The sequence below is a fragment of the Dryobates pubescens genome, chromosome 2 (assembly GCF_014839835.1).
Source record: "Dryobates pubescens isolate bDryPub1 chromosome 2, bDryPub1.pri, whole genome shotgun sequence".
Classification (NCBI taxonomy): Eukaryota; Metazoa; Chordata; class Aves; order Piciformes; family Picidae; genus Dryobates; species Dryobates pubescens.
Window position 1 is genome coordinate 34,535,906 of NC_071613.1, and position 21,506 is coordinate 34,557,411.

General features: G+C 39.5%; 1 protein-coding gene across 3 annotated transcripts; it reads left to right on the top strand.

Annotated features, from left to right (window-relative positions):
• The first annotated feature begins 1,428 nt into the window (after positions 1 to 1,428).
• On the top strand, positions 1,429 to 20,738 carry FASTKD1 (FAST kinase domains 1). Of its 3 annotated transcripts, XM_054174759.1 has the most exons (16): positions 1,429 to 1,569; positions 1,939 to 2,050; positions 4,297 to 4,801; positions 5,160 to 5,228; positions 6,694 to 6,819; positions 7,912 to 8,310; positions 10,017 to 10,127; positions 10,971 to 11,102; positions 11,979 to 12,465; positions 13,223 to 13,337; positions 14,026 to 14,154; positions 14,676 to 14,807; positions 15,822 to 15,935; positions 16,193 to 16,334; positions 19,102 to 19,216; positions 20,289 to 20,738. In XM_054174759.1, the coding sequence occupies exons 3-16, from the start codon at positions 4,467 to 4,469 to the stop codon at positions 20,376 to 20,378; spliced, it is 2,496 nt and encodes an 831-aa protein (XP_054030734.1). In that variant the 5' UTR covers positions 1,429 to 1,569; positions 1,939 to 2,050; positions 4,297 to 4,466; the 3' UTR covers positions 20,379 to 20,738. The 3 variants fall into 3 exon arrangements, with proteins under 3 accessions (XP_054030734.1, XP_054030739.1, XP_054030746.1); XM_054174764.1 differs by lacking the exons at positions 1,429 to 1,569; positions 1,939 to 2,050 and having other exon boundaries at positions 4,500 to 4,604; positions 4,738 to 4,801; XM_054174771.1 differs by lacking the exons at positions 1,429 to 1,569; positions 1,939 to 2,050 and adding an exon at positions 6,461 to 6,516 and having other exon boundaries at positions 4,738 to 4,801.
• Positions 20,739 to 21,506: the final 768 nt, after the last annotated feature.

Genomic DNA, 21,506 nt, shown 5'->3' on the forward strand with positions numbered 1-21,506 from the left:
TTGAGATTTTTTTTTTTCTGCATTTCTGAACAATAAACATTGAAAAATTTAGCTTTAGGAGTTCTGCAATCCTGAACAAGATGGTGACTGGGCTTCAGTAAATCATCACTAATTTCAGTACTGCATGCTTTGATAAATCTTGCTTTCTCCCTTTATGTGTCCAACTTAAAAGTTAAGGTCATTTAATGAAGCATTTTTTATTTGGTTTAGGCATTATTAATTTATTCAAACATAGTTGGCAATTCAAAAGTTCAGCCTCTTGTAAACAAAAATCGGTATGATTTGCCGAAGTCCCCTTCATATGAACATGGGACAGTTTTTCAATAAAGCAAGGGATGCACTGGAGTTCTTGCATGAGTTTGCACGAGACCTGAAATTACTGAAAGAGGTAAATGCCACCCTTTGAGATCTCTCTGCTAGTTGCATGCCTGCATAAGCATGTAACTAAGGCTTTCTGAATTTGCTATCAGAAGGGCACAGGAGCTCTTCCAGTAAAAAAATTACAGTTGGATAAATTGCTAGAAGTTCTATATGCTGTTTTTCTAAGTTCCATAATCATAAGCATGCAATATATGAGGTACACATAGACAAAAAGCAAAAATCCCAAACCTTTGATAGACCGATGAAAACCAGCTAGTCAAAAGTGGTTGTGGTATAGTCTTAGAGTCTTAGATTTGATGCAGTTTTAGAACAATCTGAGATTGTTATCATTCTAAATATCATTGTTGTTATCAAGAGTGTTGAGAAAAGGTCTGGGAAGATGACCTGCAGGTTTTTTTGTTTGGTTTTGTTTGGTTTGGTTGTTTTTTTTCCAAAGCATGAAAAAAATATAATGTAGAACAAAGTAACATTAATTCCAGTACAGCAAAGACAAACTCTTCCTGAACTTCAGTATTTTTTGATTTTTCAAAGCAAGGAAGACAATCTTCCCCTCCCCCGAATGTGTTTGTAAATGTTTTATTAGTATGACCTAAATAATCAAGATGACCTTGGAAATTTTTATTATTTCGTTTGGAACATCTAATGGCCTGGACTTTCCTCTTTCTCCCTGTATTTCCTGACATCTTGACTCAAGGGGAATGTTCCCTCTTGGGGCATACCCGGAGTGAATGACAGTGCAGAGGCACATGGGGGACCGAGGTTAAACCACGCATCTGTGGCTTGAATGCAGGAAGAGTCTTGTGAGAAATAAAGAGAAGCACTTCTCAGATTGTGTTCCGGGGACGGAGGTGTCAAAATTTAAGTTGCGCTGACGATACCGATCCCTTTGCTTTTTTAACGTGCGCGGGTGCTGGACGTTGTCGTTTCACTCGCCCTCGCTTAAGCCAGCACTAGCTGATACCACGCGTCCCGCCGTGTCTGACAGACGCGGCTCTTGGCAGCCGGACCGTGTCCGCCGTCACCCGGGATTCCCGCCTCGCCTCAGCGTCCGCTCTGCCGCCGCCCCTGCGCAGGCTCGCAAGGAGTCCCACGGGCCGTCCTACTGCGGCCGCCGCCACCTCTCTGCCAGGCGAAAGGAGAGGGCGGGTTGGGAAAGGTCCTCCTGGAATTCTCTGGCGACGGCTGCCGGTACGGGCGGGCGCGAGGGCTGCGGCCCACGATTTCTGCGGGGCGAGGGGGAAGGCTAGGCCGCAGCGGAGCGAGGTGGTTCTGGGAGGCCAGGCTCGGAGCTTCTTCCCGCCGAGCATGGCTGCATCCTCTTCCTTCCAGAACGTGCGCGCTTAATACAGCCACTGTTTGGCTAAAGGTAGCCGAGGGAGCGCTGGGTGGTGGGAGGAAAGGAGCCTAACCCTGCAGTTTGCCTCCTACCTGTGAATGGGGGGGCGACGGGATCCCAGCCACCTCCTCCCTCCCTGCCTACCTCCCTCCCTGCCTACCTCCTTGTGGTATGTATGGCAGCTCAGCCCTTTCCTCTCTCCTGAAGCTCTTCTGGGTTAGTTTCCACGCAGGAAAGAAGGCTACTGGCAGGTGGGAGCAGGCATGGTGGATGACCCGGCAGCAGTGCGGCACGGAGCAGCCCTTGAGGTGCAGGGCAACGGCAGGACACGAGGTAAGTCACTGCTGGTACTCGTGCGGCAGGGGTATTGTACTGCCCACGGCATGGCTCGTGAAAACTGAGGTGACTGTCGGGTGAAAAGCACGCCCCGTACCGCACAAGCAGCTCTTAGCACTTAGTTACTTAAATGATACTTTCATAGGTCAAGAGTGCGGGTCTCCACGTTTTCTCCTTTGTGGAAGGCCTCCTGTATCAGTGTACTTTGTAATACAGCCATGAAAATGCTTGCTGCATTTCAACTGACAGGGAATAATTTAAAATAATTTCCTGTCCTTTTAGTGTATATTTTGCACGGTGAGCATAACACTATAGAAATAGTTCTTTAAGTAGATAGAACTGGCCTATTTTTAATCAATGTATTCATAAGTTTCAAAACATCCAGCATCTAATACGGATTTCATTTTTGTAAGATATTAAAATTATTCACCGTTTAAAATTGCATACAAGGTTGTGGTAAATCACTTGCATCTGCTAAATGCTTTCCAGAAAGAGAAATATTTGGAAACTTATTGCATACTGAGATCCTGGTTTCTAGTCATTAGGATAGAGGTTGCAAGGTCCACTGCAGCCCAAGAAAAGGAAAGGATATGTTACCTGGGCTTACAAGGAAATTGTTTGAACTTAAATTTTTTATATTCAGGTGTCTACTTCACCCTGTCTTCTGGCAGCTTAGTTGCTAGTACTGTGAGAAGTAAATGAGATTTGATATTGTGGCTCTTTTGTTCATCACATGAAAACAGGAAAACAGAGGATCGTTAAATGAAGCAAAAATACACTAATAAAAATACTTTGTTTAATGATCTGTGGTACAATACATGAAATCTTTAAACCAAGTTTAACTCTACTGCTGTTCTCTTAAATGTATTTCTCTGATGCTTAGCTCTTTAAAAGAGGATTAAAACCCCAAAGGTGTTCATTTGCAGCTATGATTCTTAGACGTGAGCATAGAAATGTACTATGATATCATTAAGGAGGAAATGTCTTTTTTTCTCTTTAAACTAGGTGGCTTGTCTAGTTCAGTAATTCTGGTAACTGTACTGCAGCTTCCCTTTAGAAGCTGTTAGTGGAACAGTCAATCACTTCTGATTATTGTCGCTATCTGACTTGCTCCATCTATATCTCAGAAGGGAACAGAAAAAGCAGTTTTAATTAGCTGGAAAATCTGTGGGGTAAAAAAATTGTCAAATGGTCTGGTAAAAGTGATTAATTTAATTTCTGGGACTTTATGGAAGACTACTAGGTAGAGATTAAACAGTGGGTTTGATTTGTATTTTAGCTTATTCAATACACATTATAAAACTTCATAAGAACTCCCAGCTATTTCTGAAATCATGTGGCTGCATACTATAGGAAAACGCAAAAAAATACTTTTTATGGAGATTGTATGTAATAAATAATGTCACCTAAGTTTTCTCTGTGACAAAGTGGCATAAATTCTTTGTAAAGACAACTATCATTTGGGACACAGAAGCAATAAAAAGCAATGTGTGAAAAGCGCCTATAAAGTAAATAGTTACAATAAAAGATATTTAGTACAAAAATTTGTACCTTATTTTTGTATGCTTTAAGCTCAAACATTTCACATGATAGCATAATTTTAAAGTATTTCATGTTAGCTTTCCTTGTATCTGCCTCAGTGTCAGTGATAACAATGTAGTACAATATGTCGCATGAACTTTTTATTCTCTGGAGAAGCTGATTGTGCATACATCAAAAGAAATTCAGCTATATCCAATTTTATGGAATAATTTCAGTATATTACATATAATGCTCAAGTAAGAAGCTTTTTTTCTTTCTCAGGAGACTTAGTGTGTCCTGCTGTCACCACGATAATCTTAGACTGCTGGAATCATCTCTACACATAAAAAGCAGTCAAGTTTGCTTAAGGCATGATAAGTTGGTAATTTTTCTTTATGATTGTATCTCCTAAAGAAAGACTTCTAGACTCTTCTGTTTGGTGGGCTTTTTTTTTTGGTGTACCACGACATTTGCCACCAGTGGTTTGTGTTCTGCAGCTTGGAACCAGTTTTGTAGGTTTTACAATACATAGTTATTAGCGCTGTGTACAGATTGGAGGATATACTAACAAAATAGCGTTCATTGTTGGGATCTTCTCTGAGAGGAATCAAGGCTGTTGGTTCTTCTCAAGCTTACCTTACTCAGACCATTGAAAAGTGGAGATTAATTTTTAGCTAGTAGTTATGACTGTACTTTACTGCTTTAATTTTATCTCATTACAGATACCTCAGAACTGAATTCTTCTTAATGAAGTGATCGTACAGGATGAAAGAAAAATGATCGTCTGTTTTTCTAATACTCGATTTTGCTCTTTGTAGCAAGAGAGTTTACTGTGAAAAGTGAAAGAAGGATCTTTCTGGACACTTTAAAGACAGCTGGTAGGCACAGCAAAATGCTTTGTTTGAGGCAGGTGTGCTTGTTTAGACTGAGACATTACCAAGCTCGGACTATGAGTAGCGATCTGCTTTTGAGACAGATAAATAGCTGCACCCATGAAGATGAAGTGTTCAGCATCATTGGAAAGAACAAGGTCAGGCTTTCTGAAAAACATGTGGGAATAGCATTGAACATGCTGTGGCAATTGCAAAAGAAGAGGCCGCTTCTTTCAAGGACTAGTGATTATGTAAGAAATCACTCCCAGTTTCTTACCCTTTGCATTTTAGCAGAAAACAAGGTGAAACACATGGAAGATGAGGCCATAGTAGACACCCTGTATAGTATTTTGAGGTAAGCAGCATTGTGTTGATTTCAACCTATGTATATTTTATATTTGGTAATAAAACAAGATGGAATTTTAATTGCAAAGCCATCCTCAAAGGGGACTGAGAGATTGCCCTGCCCCAGCTTCCATACTCACTGTGACACAGACCATGTCCTGTGCCTCATTTTTTAGATGCAAGCAGAACCAATCTGTATTGTACTACCTGTAAAGGAGTTACACTTACTAAGGCAGAAATGTTTATTATTTGTTTGAATGGGGCAAGCAATAGAGAAATAAAGAATTCTGAGAAATAATGGCAGGACACATGTCATTTCTTTATATTTTTTGAAGCAAACTTCAAACTATTATGTCTTTCTTCTAAAGGCTCAATGTTGAAGGCCATGATTCTCTAGTGGAAGTGCTTGTTACAGAAGCATGGAAAAGATTAGACAGGCAAGTACTGTACTACTATGCTTTGTGAAAGGTGTAAGATGCAAGTATGATTTGCTTCGCTTTGAGGCTGCACAAAGTTCTCGAGTATTCATAAAATGTTTTAAATATGTATTTTAAATGTCAGTTTATTTTAAAAGTGTTATATATATATATGGAGGCTTTGAGTATCGGTGGACTTTGATACACAAATGCTTGAGAGATTCAGAACTTCAATTTAAGATTATTAAATACATTGTCTGTGTAGATTCATGCATTTGAAGTAAATCACAGGTTTTGATTTTCACTTTTACCTTAGTGCTTGCTGTCCAACTCTTGGATAGTTGTTAGATAGTTACTGTGTCCAGTTCTGGGCCCCTCAGTTTAGGAAGGATGTTGACTTGCTGGAACGAGTCCAGTGAAGAGCAACAAAGTTGGTGAGGGGTTTGGAACACAAGCCCTAGGAGGAGAGGCTGAGGGAGCTGGGGTTGCTTAGCCTGGAGAAGAGGAGACTCAGGGGTGACCTTACTACTCTCTACAACTACCTGAAGGGAGGTTGTAGAGAGACGGATGTTGGTCTCTTCTCCCAGGCAGCCAGTATCAGAACAAGAGGACACAGTCTCAGGCTGCGCCAGGGGAGGTTCAGGCTAGATGTTAGGAAAAAGTTCTATACAGAAAGAGTGATTGCCCATTGGAATGGGCTGCCTGGGGAGGTGGTGGAGTCGCCATCACTGGAGGTTTTCAGGAGGAGACTTGATGGGGTGCTTGGTGCCGTGGGTTAGTTGTTTGGGTGGTGTTTGATTGGTTAATGGGTTGGACGCGGTGATCTTGAAGGTCTCTTCCAACCTGGTTTATTCTATGTATTCTATGTATTCTAGAACCCTGCTCATCTCAATTTTAGTGAAAATCATTTGTATCAAAACTTCAACAGTTTTCTTTTGTGTTGGGTTGATTTTATGTTGATGTAGGGGTTTTTTTTGGGGGGGGGGATTGATACTGTAATTTTCATTCTTTAATCTCAGGTTAATGGCAGAAGTTAGTGTCAGTCTTGGCACCAGCAACACAGGATTGCCTCTCCCAGCTTAACACCTGGGGCATCTTGACAAATAAATTAAGTGTAGCTTGAGCACAAAATGACATTCAGGTAATAAATTGCTCACATTCAATTTAGTTATTTGACATCATTGCTTGAGAATGTAATTTTTATAGGTTTCTTAGGCTGGTTTGGCTAAATGGAGAACTTTGGATTTTTGTAGAGTTCCATTTGCACAGTATGCCTTAACATGAAATACCTACTACGTCCAAATTATCTGTAAGTGTCTTTTGTAGATCTGTAAGTCTCTTTTGCAGATCTGTAAGTCTCTTTTGCCTTGTTTTGTGATTTCAATATAACCTGGTCTGCTATATAATTGTTGAAGTAAATGTTTGTCCTTAGTTGTTCACTAGAAATAAAAGGTAAGTATTCTGTCTTTCTTTGATGTCTTGACAGGCTTAGCTTGCCAGCTCTGTCTAAATTCTCATTGTGTTTACACAAGCAACACAGGCATTCAAGTCCTGTAATTGGCAAAGTAGCTCATATTGTAGACATGAAACTGGAGGCTATACAGGATATAAGGTAAGTGGCAGTATGAGATTGAGAGGTAGGAGAAGCAATGTCACAATTACTAGGCTGCTTTTGCTGAGCACTTACCCTTTTTCTCAACTGTAGGTTGCTTTTTTTCAGTTTGGGATTTGTGGAAAGAGGTGATTCTATTCATGCATTGGTTGTCATGAATAAGTGTGAATGGATTTTCCCAATGATTTTGCAAAGAATTTCTTTAGAACCAATTTAAACACTTTTAATTAAAACTAATAGTCTACTTAGAGTAGAAAACCAGGAGATAATTCTTTATCCTGATTCTAAATGTACATCACCAGAAGATATTTTCACTTCTTGGCATTGATAGTTTGTATGACATGGATTTAGTTTACTGTTGTCAATAATAATGAGGAGTCTTAAAGCAATGTGATTTTTATTATCTTCAGAACATTTGTTTGTTTGATGTCAAATTGAATTGATAAATTCTCTTGCTAGCATGTCTAGTACATTACCCTAATAGTTAAAATCTGACCCTAGTCAAACAAGTCCAATCTTTTTCATGCTTTTGTTCCCCCTTGGCCATTATAGCAAAGGCTGCTCTTCCTTTTTAATGCTTTATCCAGAATCAGCAGTCTCAGTGGTTATTTCTGTCCCATTGAATGGGACTGCATTTCTTTACAAAAATTACTCTCCCTGTGGTCATAACTCTTATTTCCTTAGGAAGGGATTCTTTTCTTTAGGAGTGACAGTCACTCTTCTTTCTATTTAGTTACTTGAGAATTGTTTGTTTTTCTTTTAGTTTTCATTTAACATAATTTTTGCAAATTTCAATCAGGCAAGTCAGGGTCATGCCTTAGGCAAATGCTTTCATTGCATACAACTTTGTAAGGGATAGTTGAAAAATCCCAATCATTTCAGAAATTCACTGAAAGCAGAATTTTGACTTTAGTGAGAGAAACGGGTTTTGCTTATCTGGTTTTTCTGCAATGGATTTTAAACTCCATTTTTATGCAGAAGCTAGCTACACCCAGACGAGTGCTCCTTTCATTGTGTAATTTATTGAAGAAATCTAGAGTTTATTACTTAACATGTTCAGTGTCTAAGTGTAAAATATTTTGAATTTTTTAGGATCTTATCAGTTTTGATGATCAGCATATCTGATGTTATCTCGCAGAGTTTTCGAGATCGATTACTACACAAGGCTGAACAGCTCTTGCAAGAAAAGGATGAAGCCCACTTCAACTATGCCAAAAGAATACTACAGTTTCTTCAAAATTTTAAACTGAGACACCATCCATTGCTAGAAAAATGCAACAGGATTTTCCTTAAAAGTCCCTCTTGTCTTGATCTACACAATATTAATCTTATTTTTGGACTGTATGAGCAGCTGGGTTTTGACAGCGCTGAATTCCGCTTGGTTGCTAAACGACTGCTGTTTGAAACTATAGATGATTATTATGATCCTGAATCCTTTGTAAAATTGTTCTGTACTATTGGTCCTATGGCAGGATCCAAGGTAAGAGAAAGGTAAGTTTATTAACAGTTTTGTTTTACTTATGATGTATGTGTAGTCTTGCACAAAAATGAAAAATGTGCCACGTTGGTAGGAATTACTGAGCCTACATATGGGCTGAACATTGGATTTCCTAGTTGTAAGTTTGTAGCATTGTGGAAACACTGTCATAGCAGTTTGTCTTAAAATCAGTCACATAGAAAGTCACACAGAAAGCTGGATCCAGTAATCAAGATGCATGTTAAGGCCATTTAGTAGTTCTGTCTCTTTTACTACACCCTTCCTTTCACAGTAGCTGGTAGTAAAGAATTTCCTGACTTTCTCCTGAGAAATATATTAATTAGCTGTGCTGGGTTACACCCATACTGGGCGGGGAGGAAGGGTTGTGAGAGCCCTGCTTTCCCCAGGGGACAAAAGAAACCTGATCCAGGTGGACTTGGCTTCCCCTTTCCAGAGGAGCAGTCCCCCAGGTCTAAGGTGGTCTGTTCCTCTCCCCCTTCCTGTCCAGCAAGACTATGAAGGGGGGGGTGTGGCAGCCATCTGCCTCTTTGCTCCTGCCCTGCCTGTTCGAAAGGACCCACATCTGCTTCTGGCCTCCTGGTTCTGCCATATGGTTGGGCCTGATCTTCTCCCTGCCGCATCCACGCTTCTCTAAAGGACTGAAATCCACATACATTGAGGGAAATACAAGGCCATCCAAATTTGATTTTGTGTATTTTCCTATTCATCCTTATTCCTTACCCTTGTAAATCGCCCCTGTTATTGCTCTATAGATATATATTGTTAAAAAATTTACTTCTACTTCCAAACAGACTCCAGATTATTTGTTGGTAGATTAAACTCCAGTTAAGGCTCAAACCACCACATTAGCAGAAACAGCCTGAGTCTTGTCCTATCCTTTTTTGCTTTACATCCTATTCTTTATGAAAGGTCATTAGCAGGGAACATTTCAACATTTATTTAGCAATTAGAGTGTAGTATTGTGTGGCAGATTTTTCTCTGTTTTTCTTGTGCTACAAAATTCTATATGGGGGTGGTATTAGTCATGAGTCTCAAAGTCTGCCATTTCAGGCAGAATTTGGCTGTATTCATTACAATTAGTCATGTTTTCAGACTTTTCTTCATGAATATTTGCCTCTACTCGGAGATCTGTTTTGTCACAGCTGACTTAGTTCCAAAAGCTTTTCCTAGAATTTTAAAGAAATTATTTTACGTTGGATAAAAATCAGTATGGGGTTCTAGTCATCATTTGCTTTATTTGCTACAGACCAGTTCGACTCTGATTTCATTATTTGTGGCTAGATGATTGATTGTGAATTGTTTAGTTTCTTATAGTACCTTCCCTTCTTCTTCTCTACTTTCACCATTGCTGGTTTCTAGCATCAGCAGTAAGTATTGATTTAGAATAGAATAGAATAGACCAGGTTGGAAGAGACCTTCAAGATCATCGTGTCCAACCCATCAACCAATTCAACCCACCTAAACAACTAAACCATGGCACCAAGCACCCCATCAAGTCTCCATATTTAACACATTCAGATCTCTCATCTGTGCCATGGATCCACAGAACAAAGGTCTCTAGTTCAGAGGAATTTGGTTTACTGCATTTCTTCAAGTAGTCTATGGTTTCTTTCCATCCTCAACAAAGAAAATAACTGCAGTCTTCAGAGATTTTGAACTGTTTTTCTTTGGAATATAATTTTTTTATTTTCCTCTTTAGGTTGCTACTAACTGCGGTGCACATGGCAGAAGAATTTAGCAGTCAGCAAGTATTGCTAATACTGAGGACGATGCAGAAAATGAAATGCAGAAATTCTCATCTACTCAAAAAGTAATCTTTTTGATACTACTGGGCAGTTGTATTCTTTAGGTAAACCACTTCCATTTACTATGGAAAACTATATAATACCCATTAAGTTGGGAGTGAAGAGTGTGTCACTTGCACACAAATGCAGATACAATATACATAATCAGCTATTACAGATTTTTAGAATATCACAGCTTGACCCAGAAGTAATGAAGGCAATTTAAGAATTTCATGGAATGACATTTAATGTAATAGAATTTTTGGCTTATTTATAAATGTGATCCTCTCTGAATGAACTTAGCCTCTAACAATTACCATAGACTAGTGAGATGAATGATATGCAGTGAATTGTAGAGAATATGTCCTTTTTAGGAGATCGTATTACTGATGAGAATCGCTTCAGATATCATCATGCCCTACTGTGAACTGTTAAGTCTTGTATCTTTAAGAACCTGGGCCAGATTTTCTGCAGTTGTGAACTGAATGTTGTTTATAGGGAGAGGTAATATCTTTCACAGAATCAACAAGGTTGGAAAAGATCAAGTCTAACCTGTCACCCAAGATCTCATGACTAGTAGCTGGTGATGCTGTTCTAGTTTATCCCATTCTTGGTCCGCGCTAAAACGTACAGAGAAATTAGTAGGGTAAAGTAGCTGTTTTGGTGTGATGAGGGCTGTCTCCACTGATTGGAGAGCGGCTACAGTGTCTTAAGTGGAACACAGTCAAAACTGAGGTGGAGTGCAGGAGTGTGCAACCTTCCATCCAAGTATTTTGCACCATGGGACACCCCCTCATGTGGAATGTTGGGTTTTGCACTATCTTCTGTATTGGTGTAATACCATATTGTCTTCTTCTTTTTGTATTCAGAATCGCTTCTGTTCTGCACAAACACTTGGACAGCTATCATGTATTGCAGTTGGTAAAGTTAACACAGTACCTGGTGGTGTTGCATTGCCACAATCTGGAACTGTTTGCCAGACTTAAAATGTTACTACTTGGGTAAGTGTGTATTGTTGGAAATGCAGCAATTTAAGTATTAAACAGCTGTCTACTTGATGTTTTAAATAATATGCTAAGATGTTACATTGTTCTGCAACAAACTGTTAAGAGTATTCAAGTCTATTAATCATGAAAATCAGAGGATAGGAAGTGGCTATTGTTTTTGACTGTAAGACTAAATACTACCTGTACCCCCTTGGCTGCTACAATATAATTACAATGAACAGGAATTTTGACTGCTACTTAATAGGAAGGATAGGTGCTAGTGTCTTGTTTGATGTTTGAAGAAATAAGTAATGAAAAATATCCAGTAAGAATGCTTTCATTGGGACAAGTGAAAGTGTGAAGCAGAAGCAGTCTTCTTTTGGCTGAAGAACTGTCAAGTTCTCAGGTTTATACAGTTGCAACATATGGAAACCATTTCTAGAATCATGCTGCTCAGCTGACTGTAGGAATGTACATGTTTTTTGTGAACAATGCCTTCATGTTCCTCAGACACCTCAGAGCCTGGTGCTCCTCAGGACAGAAATCACAGAAATCATCCAGGCACAGAAACCCAAAGATTTTATTAAAAAAGATGGCCCTTCTGCAGCTACTAAGAACTTCTGTGCTAATGAGTAACGCTTGAAGCCTCATCATCTGAGATGCTCCCTGTCTTCTTCCCTTTTTAAATTTTGAATAAATTAGAAGGAAGAAATTAATCTCAGCAAAAAAATACAATGATCACCGTGTGAATGTCTCCCATGCCATGAATATTGTTTGATGTGCAGCTTTTTACTTTCAAAATAGAGTTTTCATGCATGTAATGTACCTCATATTTTAAATATTGGACTTTATTGGTACCAATAGCCTGTTTTTTATTTCTGTCTCTACCAGCTTTTTAAAATCTAGTGTCACACCTGCTGATACCGCTGCAATAATTCGTGTTTTGGCCATGCTTCCTTCCTGTCAAGTGGAGAAAGTTGTTATAAACAAAGCAGCAGCAGTTTTACCTCAATGCAGGCTCCATCATTTGAATTGCATTGCTACAGCTCTTGTCAAATGGAATCATTACGACCAGTTGCACTGGCAAAACAGTTCTGAGCTATGCGTAAAGCTTCTGCAAAAACTAAATGACTCTGGATTTCAGAGGCTTCGGAAAGCCAACAACTTAAATCTTCTGTTGGAAGAAGTTACACAAGTGAATGGAGAGTGGTTTGACGAAGTTCTCAGTGAGGAAACTATGGCCATCTGTCAACGCTTGATAGACCAGATAACATGGGCAAATGTATTGCAGTTGTCTCATTTTCTCATGAAAACAAACCACCGTTGTCCTTCGCTACTTGACAGAATAGCTTCTGTGACTGTTCAAAATATAGACAAGGTAGTAACGGTTTTTCCTTCTCTTTACTGTGTAGATTATTCAATAAGAAAAGGTTGATATGTTTCAGAGCACAGTCCACGTGGTTTCTGAGAGTTTTCTTGAGTGTACCAGATTGTTTTGCTTCCCTATATATTATTTTGTGTTTACTTCTCTTTAATTTTCCTTTTTACTTTTATTGTGCACTCAGGCAATGCTAGGTCAACTGTAATCCTTTGAGATTGGCTTTACATTTGACCATCTTAAATTAGGGGTTTTTTTTAAACTTCTTTATAAATGGTCACATCAGGTAGTGTATGTTTCCACATTACTCATTCTTGTGGGGATTTTCCTAAGAGTCTGTCTTTTGGTCAAAATTGCTGTATTTTCTTGCTGTCTTTTTTTCTCTTCTCAGTCTGGTATTTGGATAGATCTTTTATTTTTTTCTGTGACAGTTTAGTTTCTTTGTGAGTATTTAATGGGAAGCCTTTAAAAAGCTTGTAAAATCCAAATACACAGAAACACTGGGATCATCTGCACAGTAAATAGATTTTAAGTTTTAGCCATAACTGTAATGTTAATGATTTCTGCATTGTCTGAAATATATATTTCTCCAGGAAAAGTTGACACCCCTCCCAAAAAAAAAAGAAAATAGCTAATCTTGTCTTAAATCTCCCTATTCTGAATGAATATAAACCCTTTTTATTGTAAAGCAATATGAGGATATTTTGGAGTGACTTAATTCAGGATGTCTTTTTTTTTTTTTCCCTTCTCCTCACAGATTCATCCCTTTGAAATCTATTTTATTCTCTTCCTTTTCTCTGCTCTGAATTATGACCCTCCTGCCAGTGAACAGTTCTTTGAGAGTTGTATCCAGTATCTTACTTCTAACTTGAGTAAGTACATTAGACAAAGATATTCTGACACCAGTGTTAATGGAAGATATTATGTGTACTGAATAAAAATGGGAATAGAAGGGCCTGGTGGTTGGTTGTTGTTTTTTTTTTTTTAAGCAAAGAAAAAAAAGTGTCTGTATGTTGGGGTTAAACCACAGTAAAATTCAATGTATGCTTCCGTTGGGTTTTATAGCTTCATCTCACCCTTTAAAAACTACTGTTAAGGGATTAGCAAATGATCTTGAATGTAATAAAAAGCAAGTGAAAGTTCTGATCAATTAGCTCTGCTGTTATTAGATAGAATTCATTATTTGATAGAGTTCATTATTTGGATAGAAGTAAATATTTGAATTCAATAATTCATTATTTGGGGGCAGGATACATTTTGTGATTCATTACAAAGAAATGATAAGTTGTAGAGGAAAAGTGCATTTTCATTGGTGATGCAGTCTCACAGAACTGTGAAAATTTGATGTCTCCAAAACTATTGTTGAATTACCTGGGTTTTAAGACTAACTAGTTTCCCCCTGCAAATCTCTTGGTGCAGTTAGCAGAAGTAAACCTCGACCTCCCTCTGTGTTCATGTATTGCACTGAGAGAAACTGGGGTGATCTGGGAGGCCGGGGGAGAGCATTGCCTTTCAGCTGTATGTCATGTGTTAATATTAATTTCTGTCTGATTCTTAAAGGTTGTTTTGAAACTCACCACTTGGTGCTGCTTGGTCATGTTTTGGCAGTGGCTGGGTATTTTCCTCCAGTTCTGATAACAAGGATATTTAACATTTCTTTCCTAAGCAAACTGGATGCTGAACTTGAAGGTAGAGATCTAGCGCTCTGATTAATCTGATTATGTGGCATTTGGCATAAAATGGATTGTGAACATACAGATGACTTGAGAAGTGGAATTACTCTTCAAACAGTTCAGTTTCCTGGCAAGACCCCTCTATATAGTCTTGTGGTTATTTGAGTGCTAAAGGGCACAGAATGGACAAAAAATATGCATTGTTTTAAAAGTACAGACTTTCATTGAAGATGATAAAATTTGTTTCTGAATGAATTCTATAGTCAATACCTAAGAGTGGTATTCATTACTAGAAATAGTCACACAGCTCAAGAAGCAATGTGGGATTCTTGTCTACAAGAAGTGAGTTCTACCAGTCTCTTTAAATGACTGCTTTCTTTTTCTCTGCCTGTATCTTGTTCATTATCAGTACACTGTTGCCATTTTGCCTTCAAACACTTAATTAAAAGTTAAAGAATAATTCAGAAGTAGCCATTTAGGTCAATGTGTTGGGTTTTTCACATTGCAGTTCACACCTTTTTATGTCCTTTAACTCAGTTCTGCCTGATACCATAAAGCAGAGGGTCCGCCTACGCCTCATGAAATTGAACAGAGCAGTCTGTCTGGAATGCCCAGAGTTTCACATCCCTTGGTTTCACGAGCACTACTGCCAACAGGTCTTTCATAACAGTAAGTAATTTAGGAGAGAGAAAGCTGCCCCTGTTACTAGTAATAATCCATTTTCAACAGTCTGATAGAGGCTTCTTCTAAAACTGTCATGTTGACACTAGCATACAATAGAAGCTCAGAAACGTGCACCTCACTTTCTGCTGAGGATGTGTTCTTGAACAGTGCAATTGCTCAGCAGTGTGACAGGTAGCAAAACAGTTTTTCCTGTGAGAATTAATAGAAATGGGATGTTTCTTCAGAAGAAGAACTTTTAAACAAACAGAAACAGTGTATATGGCTTGGAGTACAGAGAGGCAGGAGGATTATTAGGATTGTGTGCTGGAGGAGATGTGTCACTTTGACCCTGCTTTGCTTAGAAGACTGAACACTACATTTTTCAAGATGAATGTTTTTGTTGCCTCCTTTTGAACTCTGCACTGTCATTTCAGAAGACTCAAGATCCATCAAGGATGAGAGACAGAGATGCAGGCTATTGACTAATTGTTGCAGCCGAGGTCTTTGTGAAATGATGTACTGATCAGTTCAGAAAATCCAGCTAATGCAAACTTGATACTAATTCTGATGGGAAAAATCTGCTTTGCTATTCACTGAACTCAGCTACTTCATGTCTGAGACTAAAGATATTTCGTTGAGCAAGGTATTAAACAATATGCAACAGACAGAGAAGTGACAGATAGTGTGGTGCATCTGTAATAGATGCAAAATCAATAAATACTTATGTCTGGGCACAGGAGAAAGCAAGCAAAATTCAACAGGTGAAACCTAAACTGAAGTATCTGTGAATGGTAAAAGTCTTGGGATGGAAAGTCTGGCTGTGAAATTCATGCTTTGTAGGCAGCTGCCACTTTCCACCCAAAAAATGATTGCATCGTCTCTGAATTGTAATGGAATAACAGCCAGGATCTGTGGAAAAGTGTAATTCTGGCTGTCAAAAATGTAGTGTCACGAAGCATTACATTCAAAACTTTGGCTGCAGAAGTTTTGATATAGAAATCCTTTATTTCGTCCTTGTAGGCAGTAGCCGAATGAATCCACTGCGACAACATGTTTACAGAATACTGACAGAGATCTTGGGAGGGAGCCGTTACGCAAGAATATCTGTTCTCACACCATACTACTATAAAATAGGTGAGTAATTAATCCTTCAAAGGTTGTTATGGAGACCTCTGATACCACTGTTGCCACCAAACCCCTGAGCACATGGCCACGAGATACTGCAAGGAAGAAATTGTTGTGTAAGAAATGATTTCTAGAAAGTTCTATACAGTATAAATAATGTTAGGTATCTAATTACTGTTGTCACTTAGTTTTTCTAGAAGTAAACAATGTATAGAACAAATGCTTTCACTTTTTTCATGAGTAAACTGCTTTGTGTTTTCTCACAGATTTTGAGTGTATTCTGGATGAAAATAAAAAGCCTCTTTCCTATACGGCTCTGAATGTACCTTTTGATGATGTGGAGCGAATATGCTTTGGGCATGACATCAAGGATGACTGGAGAAAGGTTCTGCCACCAGGAGCTCAAAGGTTAGTACTTCAAGTTCCTGCATGTTACTCTTGCAAGATTAGATCGAATTTAGAACAGGTTTTTTGATGCTTATGTCCTAAATGGTTGTTGCAACCCCTAGGCTATTTATTTTTCTGCTTCTTTTCCCAAAGCCTTATGAGGTTTAGTGTTCCCAGCTGGTAACTAAACTCCCACCCAGATGCTCACTCACTCCCCCGTATTGTCATGGAGGGAAAGAATCTGGAGGGCAAAAGCAATGAAGAAGCTTTCTGGGTTGCAATTAAGACAGTTTAGTAAGTGAAAAGAAGAAAGGATTAAAAATAATAAACAAAAAGGGAAAATAAAGCAAATGATGCAGATGGAAAAATTTCCCCCCTCCATGATGTTATATGGTGTGGTGTTGAAGAAATATAGTATTTCCTTTATTTATAAATGATATGGAAATGTGAATATATTAATAACCTTTATTGATATGAAAATTGCCAAAACTTATCAAAAGGTTCAATGCACAGTTAGGATGTATTTACAGTGGGAATGTACAGTATTTGGGCAACTATAACAATTTAACTATTTTATGCAAACTGGGGGAAATAGAAAGAGAATACCCCGGGAGCGAAATGGTGCTTGACTACATTGGGGGGAGACTTGACAAGAACTGTTAAGGCTAAAGAGGCAATGAATTGATTACTCACAGCTGGTTGTACCCAGGTAGGGAGTGCTGCTGCTGTGTATTAGAGGCTTTGGGGCGCTCATGCACCAGGCACAGCAGGTTGCTGGCAGGAATGCCATGCGGCCTCGATGGCTGGTCTGGCTTCAGCAGACAGCAGGCTGTTAATGACGCTGTTGTGATGGGCGCTTGCTTTGTCCTGGAGAAACTGAGGCATGGCAAAATCTTGGTCACAAGGGGAATCAGGCTTGGCTCCAACTCCTAAGTGTGCGACTTCTCTCGTAGCTTGCAGTGCATAGGCTTGTGGCTTTATCCCAGGTGCTGGACCAGGCAACTCGAGGCAAATTCAAGCCAGCCAAGATGCAGGCAGGTTCAAGCACACAAAGCTTGAGCAAGGCATGAGCAAGGCTAAGCAAGGCTTGAGGAAGGCATAGGCGACTAGAAATCAGCCTGTGTATAAATCTTGCCTGAGATCGATTGGGCCAATAGGGCACTGAAACCAGCACATAGTTACCCAATGGGAAAGGGTTCTGCCAGGCTGTGGCCAGAACACATGCCCTTACCATAGATACAGGGTTGTTTACCAGACCTGCATGGTCCTGTCCCCTTTGTTCCTTTTCCCACATTACCCTGGCTTTGTGCAGGAAGGAGGGAGGCGAGGGGGACCATGTCTAGACACCCTAGTGTCTGTCTGGGTTTGTGCTGGGGCCATTTGGCTCTACCATGACATGTGGAATATCACTTTAGCCAGTTGGGGTTCCAGCTCTATCCCTTCCCAACCTCTTGCCAGCCCTAGCCTATGCACTGTGGGTGCAGAATGAGAAATGGAGAAGGCCTTGATGCTGTGCAAGCACTCTTCAGCAAGAGTGTAGCAAGTAGCCAAAATATTGGTGTGTTATCTATGCCATTTTAGTTGCAGATCTAAAGTACAGCACTTATACAGGCTGGTAGGAAGAAAAGTAACTCCATCCTAGCCAGCCCCAGACAGACACTAGGTCAGATAGGGTGTCTCATCCTGCTTGGCGTATGACAAGGGAGGTGAATCTTTGTAGTCCCCTGTATGGGCTATCCCTGCTTAGCAGGGCTACAATAGTGGTAAGAGTCACAAGAATGACTCTGAGGAACAATACAAAAGCCTTGACCCACTCAGTGGACAACGAGGGCTATCCCTGCTCAGCAGGACCAAAATGGCAATAGAGGTATGACAGTGACCCTGAGGAAAAATGCAAAACAGTTTATGTTTTTTTCTAATACCTAGCAAAAAGTGTTAATGGTAGAGGCATTCTGGCAGAGGAGTTTTTATCTACTACTTTAGAATAGGCAATGTCTATCAAAAAATAACTTAAGAGAAAAGCAAGGAGGGGGAGAGAGAGGGAAAGAGAGAGATTACACCACCCTTGGGTCCAGCATTGTTGTCTTGGAGTCTTGATCTGTAGGTGGTGGGTCAACAAAGGTAAATGCACATGCTTACCCTTACATATCTTTGTCCAGGACCACCTTTGGGGTGGTGACTGTCTTGTGTCTGCCTGGTCAAGTGTTCAAGGGAGTTTAGGGGATGACAATGTAATAGCTGGGAATTGAAACTGGGCAAGAAATTTCAGGGGGGCAGCAGTAGGCCAAAGTTTGACTTGCCAGCCAGTGCATGCTCAAACTGATGTTTTCCAGCCATATGGGGCAAGCAGAGAAAAGCATCTTGCTGCTCTGCCTCCACAGGGTGCAATCTGTCCCTCTCCTAATTACCCTCTTACAATGATTATAGTTTGAGTTGTTTGAGTCAAGACAGAGTGTTCTTAAAATGTGTTTCATGAGATTGGAATACTGTTCTCCTCCCACCTCTTTAAAGGTAAGCCTTGAAAATGCTGGTTAGCTGTTTTTGCCATTTGAACAAAAACTGATGCAGGGAAGAAGTGCTTTTTCTAAAGGATGTGAAGTTAAAATATTTCCCTCCTGTTTATCTAGAGATACTTGATCTAGATTCAGGGAGTTGTTTAATTTTCTTTTTCTATGAATTGTCAGATTTATCTAGTCATAGTCTTGCTGCAACTATCCATACTGCACTAGAAAAACTTCTCACAGTTCAGGTAGGACCTGAAAGTAAATGTGCATTTTGTTGTTTGCAGAATTGCTTTGGAATTTCTTGATTCTAAAGCTTTTAGCAAAGATTCACATCACCTGAAAGGAGAACCTGCAGTGAAAAAACGACACTTGGAAATGCTGGGATACCGTGTAATTCAGGTGAGCAGTCAGCAATGATTTACGTCCTTTCTGAGTTGCATGCATAGCGCATTGATTGCTTTTCTTGCAACAGATGTAAAGATAGTACTAATGTTGAAAAATACATACTGTGTGAGAGCAATTTTTGTATTTAGGAGGAAAATTCCAAGTTGTTTTCAAGATAGTGTAAGGACTTCATAGAACTTGCACCTTTGAAAATGGCTGCCATAAAACTGAAGTCAAAAGGTCTCAAGTCTTACCTTAACTGCAGGCAAATTAGCAGTCTCCACCTAGCCTGAGTAAAGGAGAAAAAGTGAAATGAGTTTCAAGTAGAGTTCACCAAAGATTTCTATATTAGAAAAAGATTGAGCCTACCCTCCTTGAGTGATGGACAGTTATGGCAGCTGCAAGATGGGATATGGATGCTGCCTGTCTTCTGCAGTGTTAGCACTGACAAGGAAGACTTGTGGCCAGAGATGATTCACAGCCACCAGCGTAGAAACATTTGGGTAATGGAGGTTCATGAATCATTCACAGAATGTTAGGGGTTGGAAGAGACCTCCAAAGGTCATAGAGTCCAAACCCCTGCCAGAGTGCAGATTCTCCTGCCTATGTATTTACTCACCTACTTGAGTTTTAGCTGGAATCCTTCCTTAAGCTTAAGCTTGGTTTTTTTTTTTTAACATGATAATCATCCTTTCTCATATTGCCCTGACAGTAATTGTTATGCTACATCATTCCAGTTTGATACATCAACATTACAAATCAGTGACCTAACATTCTTCTCTTTATTTGGGTTACCAAAATCGGGAGATGGTGTAATGGAGTTGTGGTACCCTGTATTGGCACTAGTATTTGCTTTATATCTCTGTAATTGTGCTGCTCTCTGGAAGTAAACTGACTGTACTGACATGAAGAACAACCATATAGAGAAATTAATCTTTTTGGTATTAGAATAAGCCAAGCTTTTAGAAGGATATAGCTGATGAAATAATTTCAAGTGGAGAACAACAGATATCGGAGAACCTTTTCTTTGCTGTGAAATGATCTGTGGCTTATATCAATATTATCATTATTTGATTGTTTTCTACAGATTCCTCACTTTGAATGGAATTCTATGGTTCTATCAACAAAAGGTGAACAGCTAGAATATGTGAGAAATCATCTCTATGGAAAACAGTGATCTCAGATGTGGAGTCAAAAGTATGTTTTATACAAACAATTTATGGTTTTAAACTTCTTGTAATACTGGAATTCTTTGTGTGAATCATCTGGATCAAGGCTTGCTATGGGGCATCAAGTGTCAAGAAATTTAATCTTCAATTTGTTATCTATTGCAAAAGGCAGGTCACAATGGGCCATGGGGATCTGAATCAGATGCTTAAAATCTCCCACTATGTGGAAGCTGTTCTTTAAGTACACGTGTCTTTTGTAGCTTTGCCATAGAATTACATTATTATCTCCTAAATAAATAGCACAAGAGATTTAACCAGACATAAAACTTACCAAAGATAAATTTGGTATTACTCTCGACTGAGAGAGAGGCGGCAGCAGATCTGCTGGAAACTATGTCTGTCCCCCAGCAAGTGACAGAATGAGCAAGAGGGACCAAACAGTATCTGTGCTGTGAAACTAAGAAACTGAAATCCAGATTTACTAAGAATAGGAATGCCATTACAGCCATTCTGTTTCCATCTTCCAGAACAGAGGTACCATGGATGATTGTGTCAGGGGAGGGTGTTGTGCAGTGAAGAACCTCCAGCTGCTTCTCCTACCCTGTGATGTGGCCTGTGTGGAAGAAGTATGGCTCAAGCCTTCTGGAACACCTTTATGTACTTCAGATAGACTAATTCTAGAGGTCTGGCAGCCACCCAAACCCTTGAAACACCTGTACTCCTCTTAAATGCAACTTGGAAGAGATACCTGGAAGATTTATACATGAAAAGAAGAAAATAATGCTTATGTCAGACATAGGCATGTGCTATCAACTGGACAATTCATTGAATTTATCATTGTGACATAATGCATTGGACTATAGTCTTTGCTAATAGAAATAAAACACAATTAGACAAACCATCTAACCTGCCTGTTCTGTAAATAAGACAGTGTACAGAAGAGCAAAAATAGGCTGAAAATGGACATAAAGAATCAAAACCAAGAAAAGTCTTCAGAGAATGACAACCACCTCGGTGGGGAAAAACAGTGCTGCTTTATTTATCACGTCTCAAAACAATCTGCCACTTACCAGGCTTCTTGTGATGATGCTCAGCCAGGGTTTGTGTCAAGAGGCATCAGATAGTGAGATGCAGCA

Coding starts and splice junctions, on each gene's coding strand:
- FASTKD1 (XM_054174759.1), top strand. CDS start 4,467: ATGCTTTGTTTGAGGCAGGTGTGCTTGTTTAGACTGAGACATTACCAA. Junction 13,338..14,025: donor GTATCTTACTTCTAACTTGA/GTAAGTACATTA, acceptor TGATTCTTAAAG/GTTGTTTTGAAACTCACCAC. Junction 14,155..14,675: donor ACTGGATGCTGAACTTGAAG/GTAGAGATCTAG, acceptor CCTTTAACTCAG/TTCTGCCTGATACCATAAAG.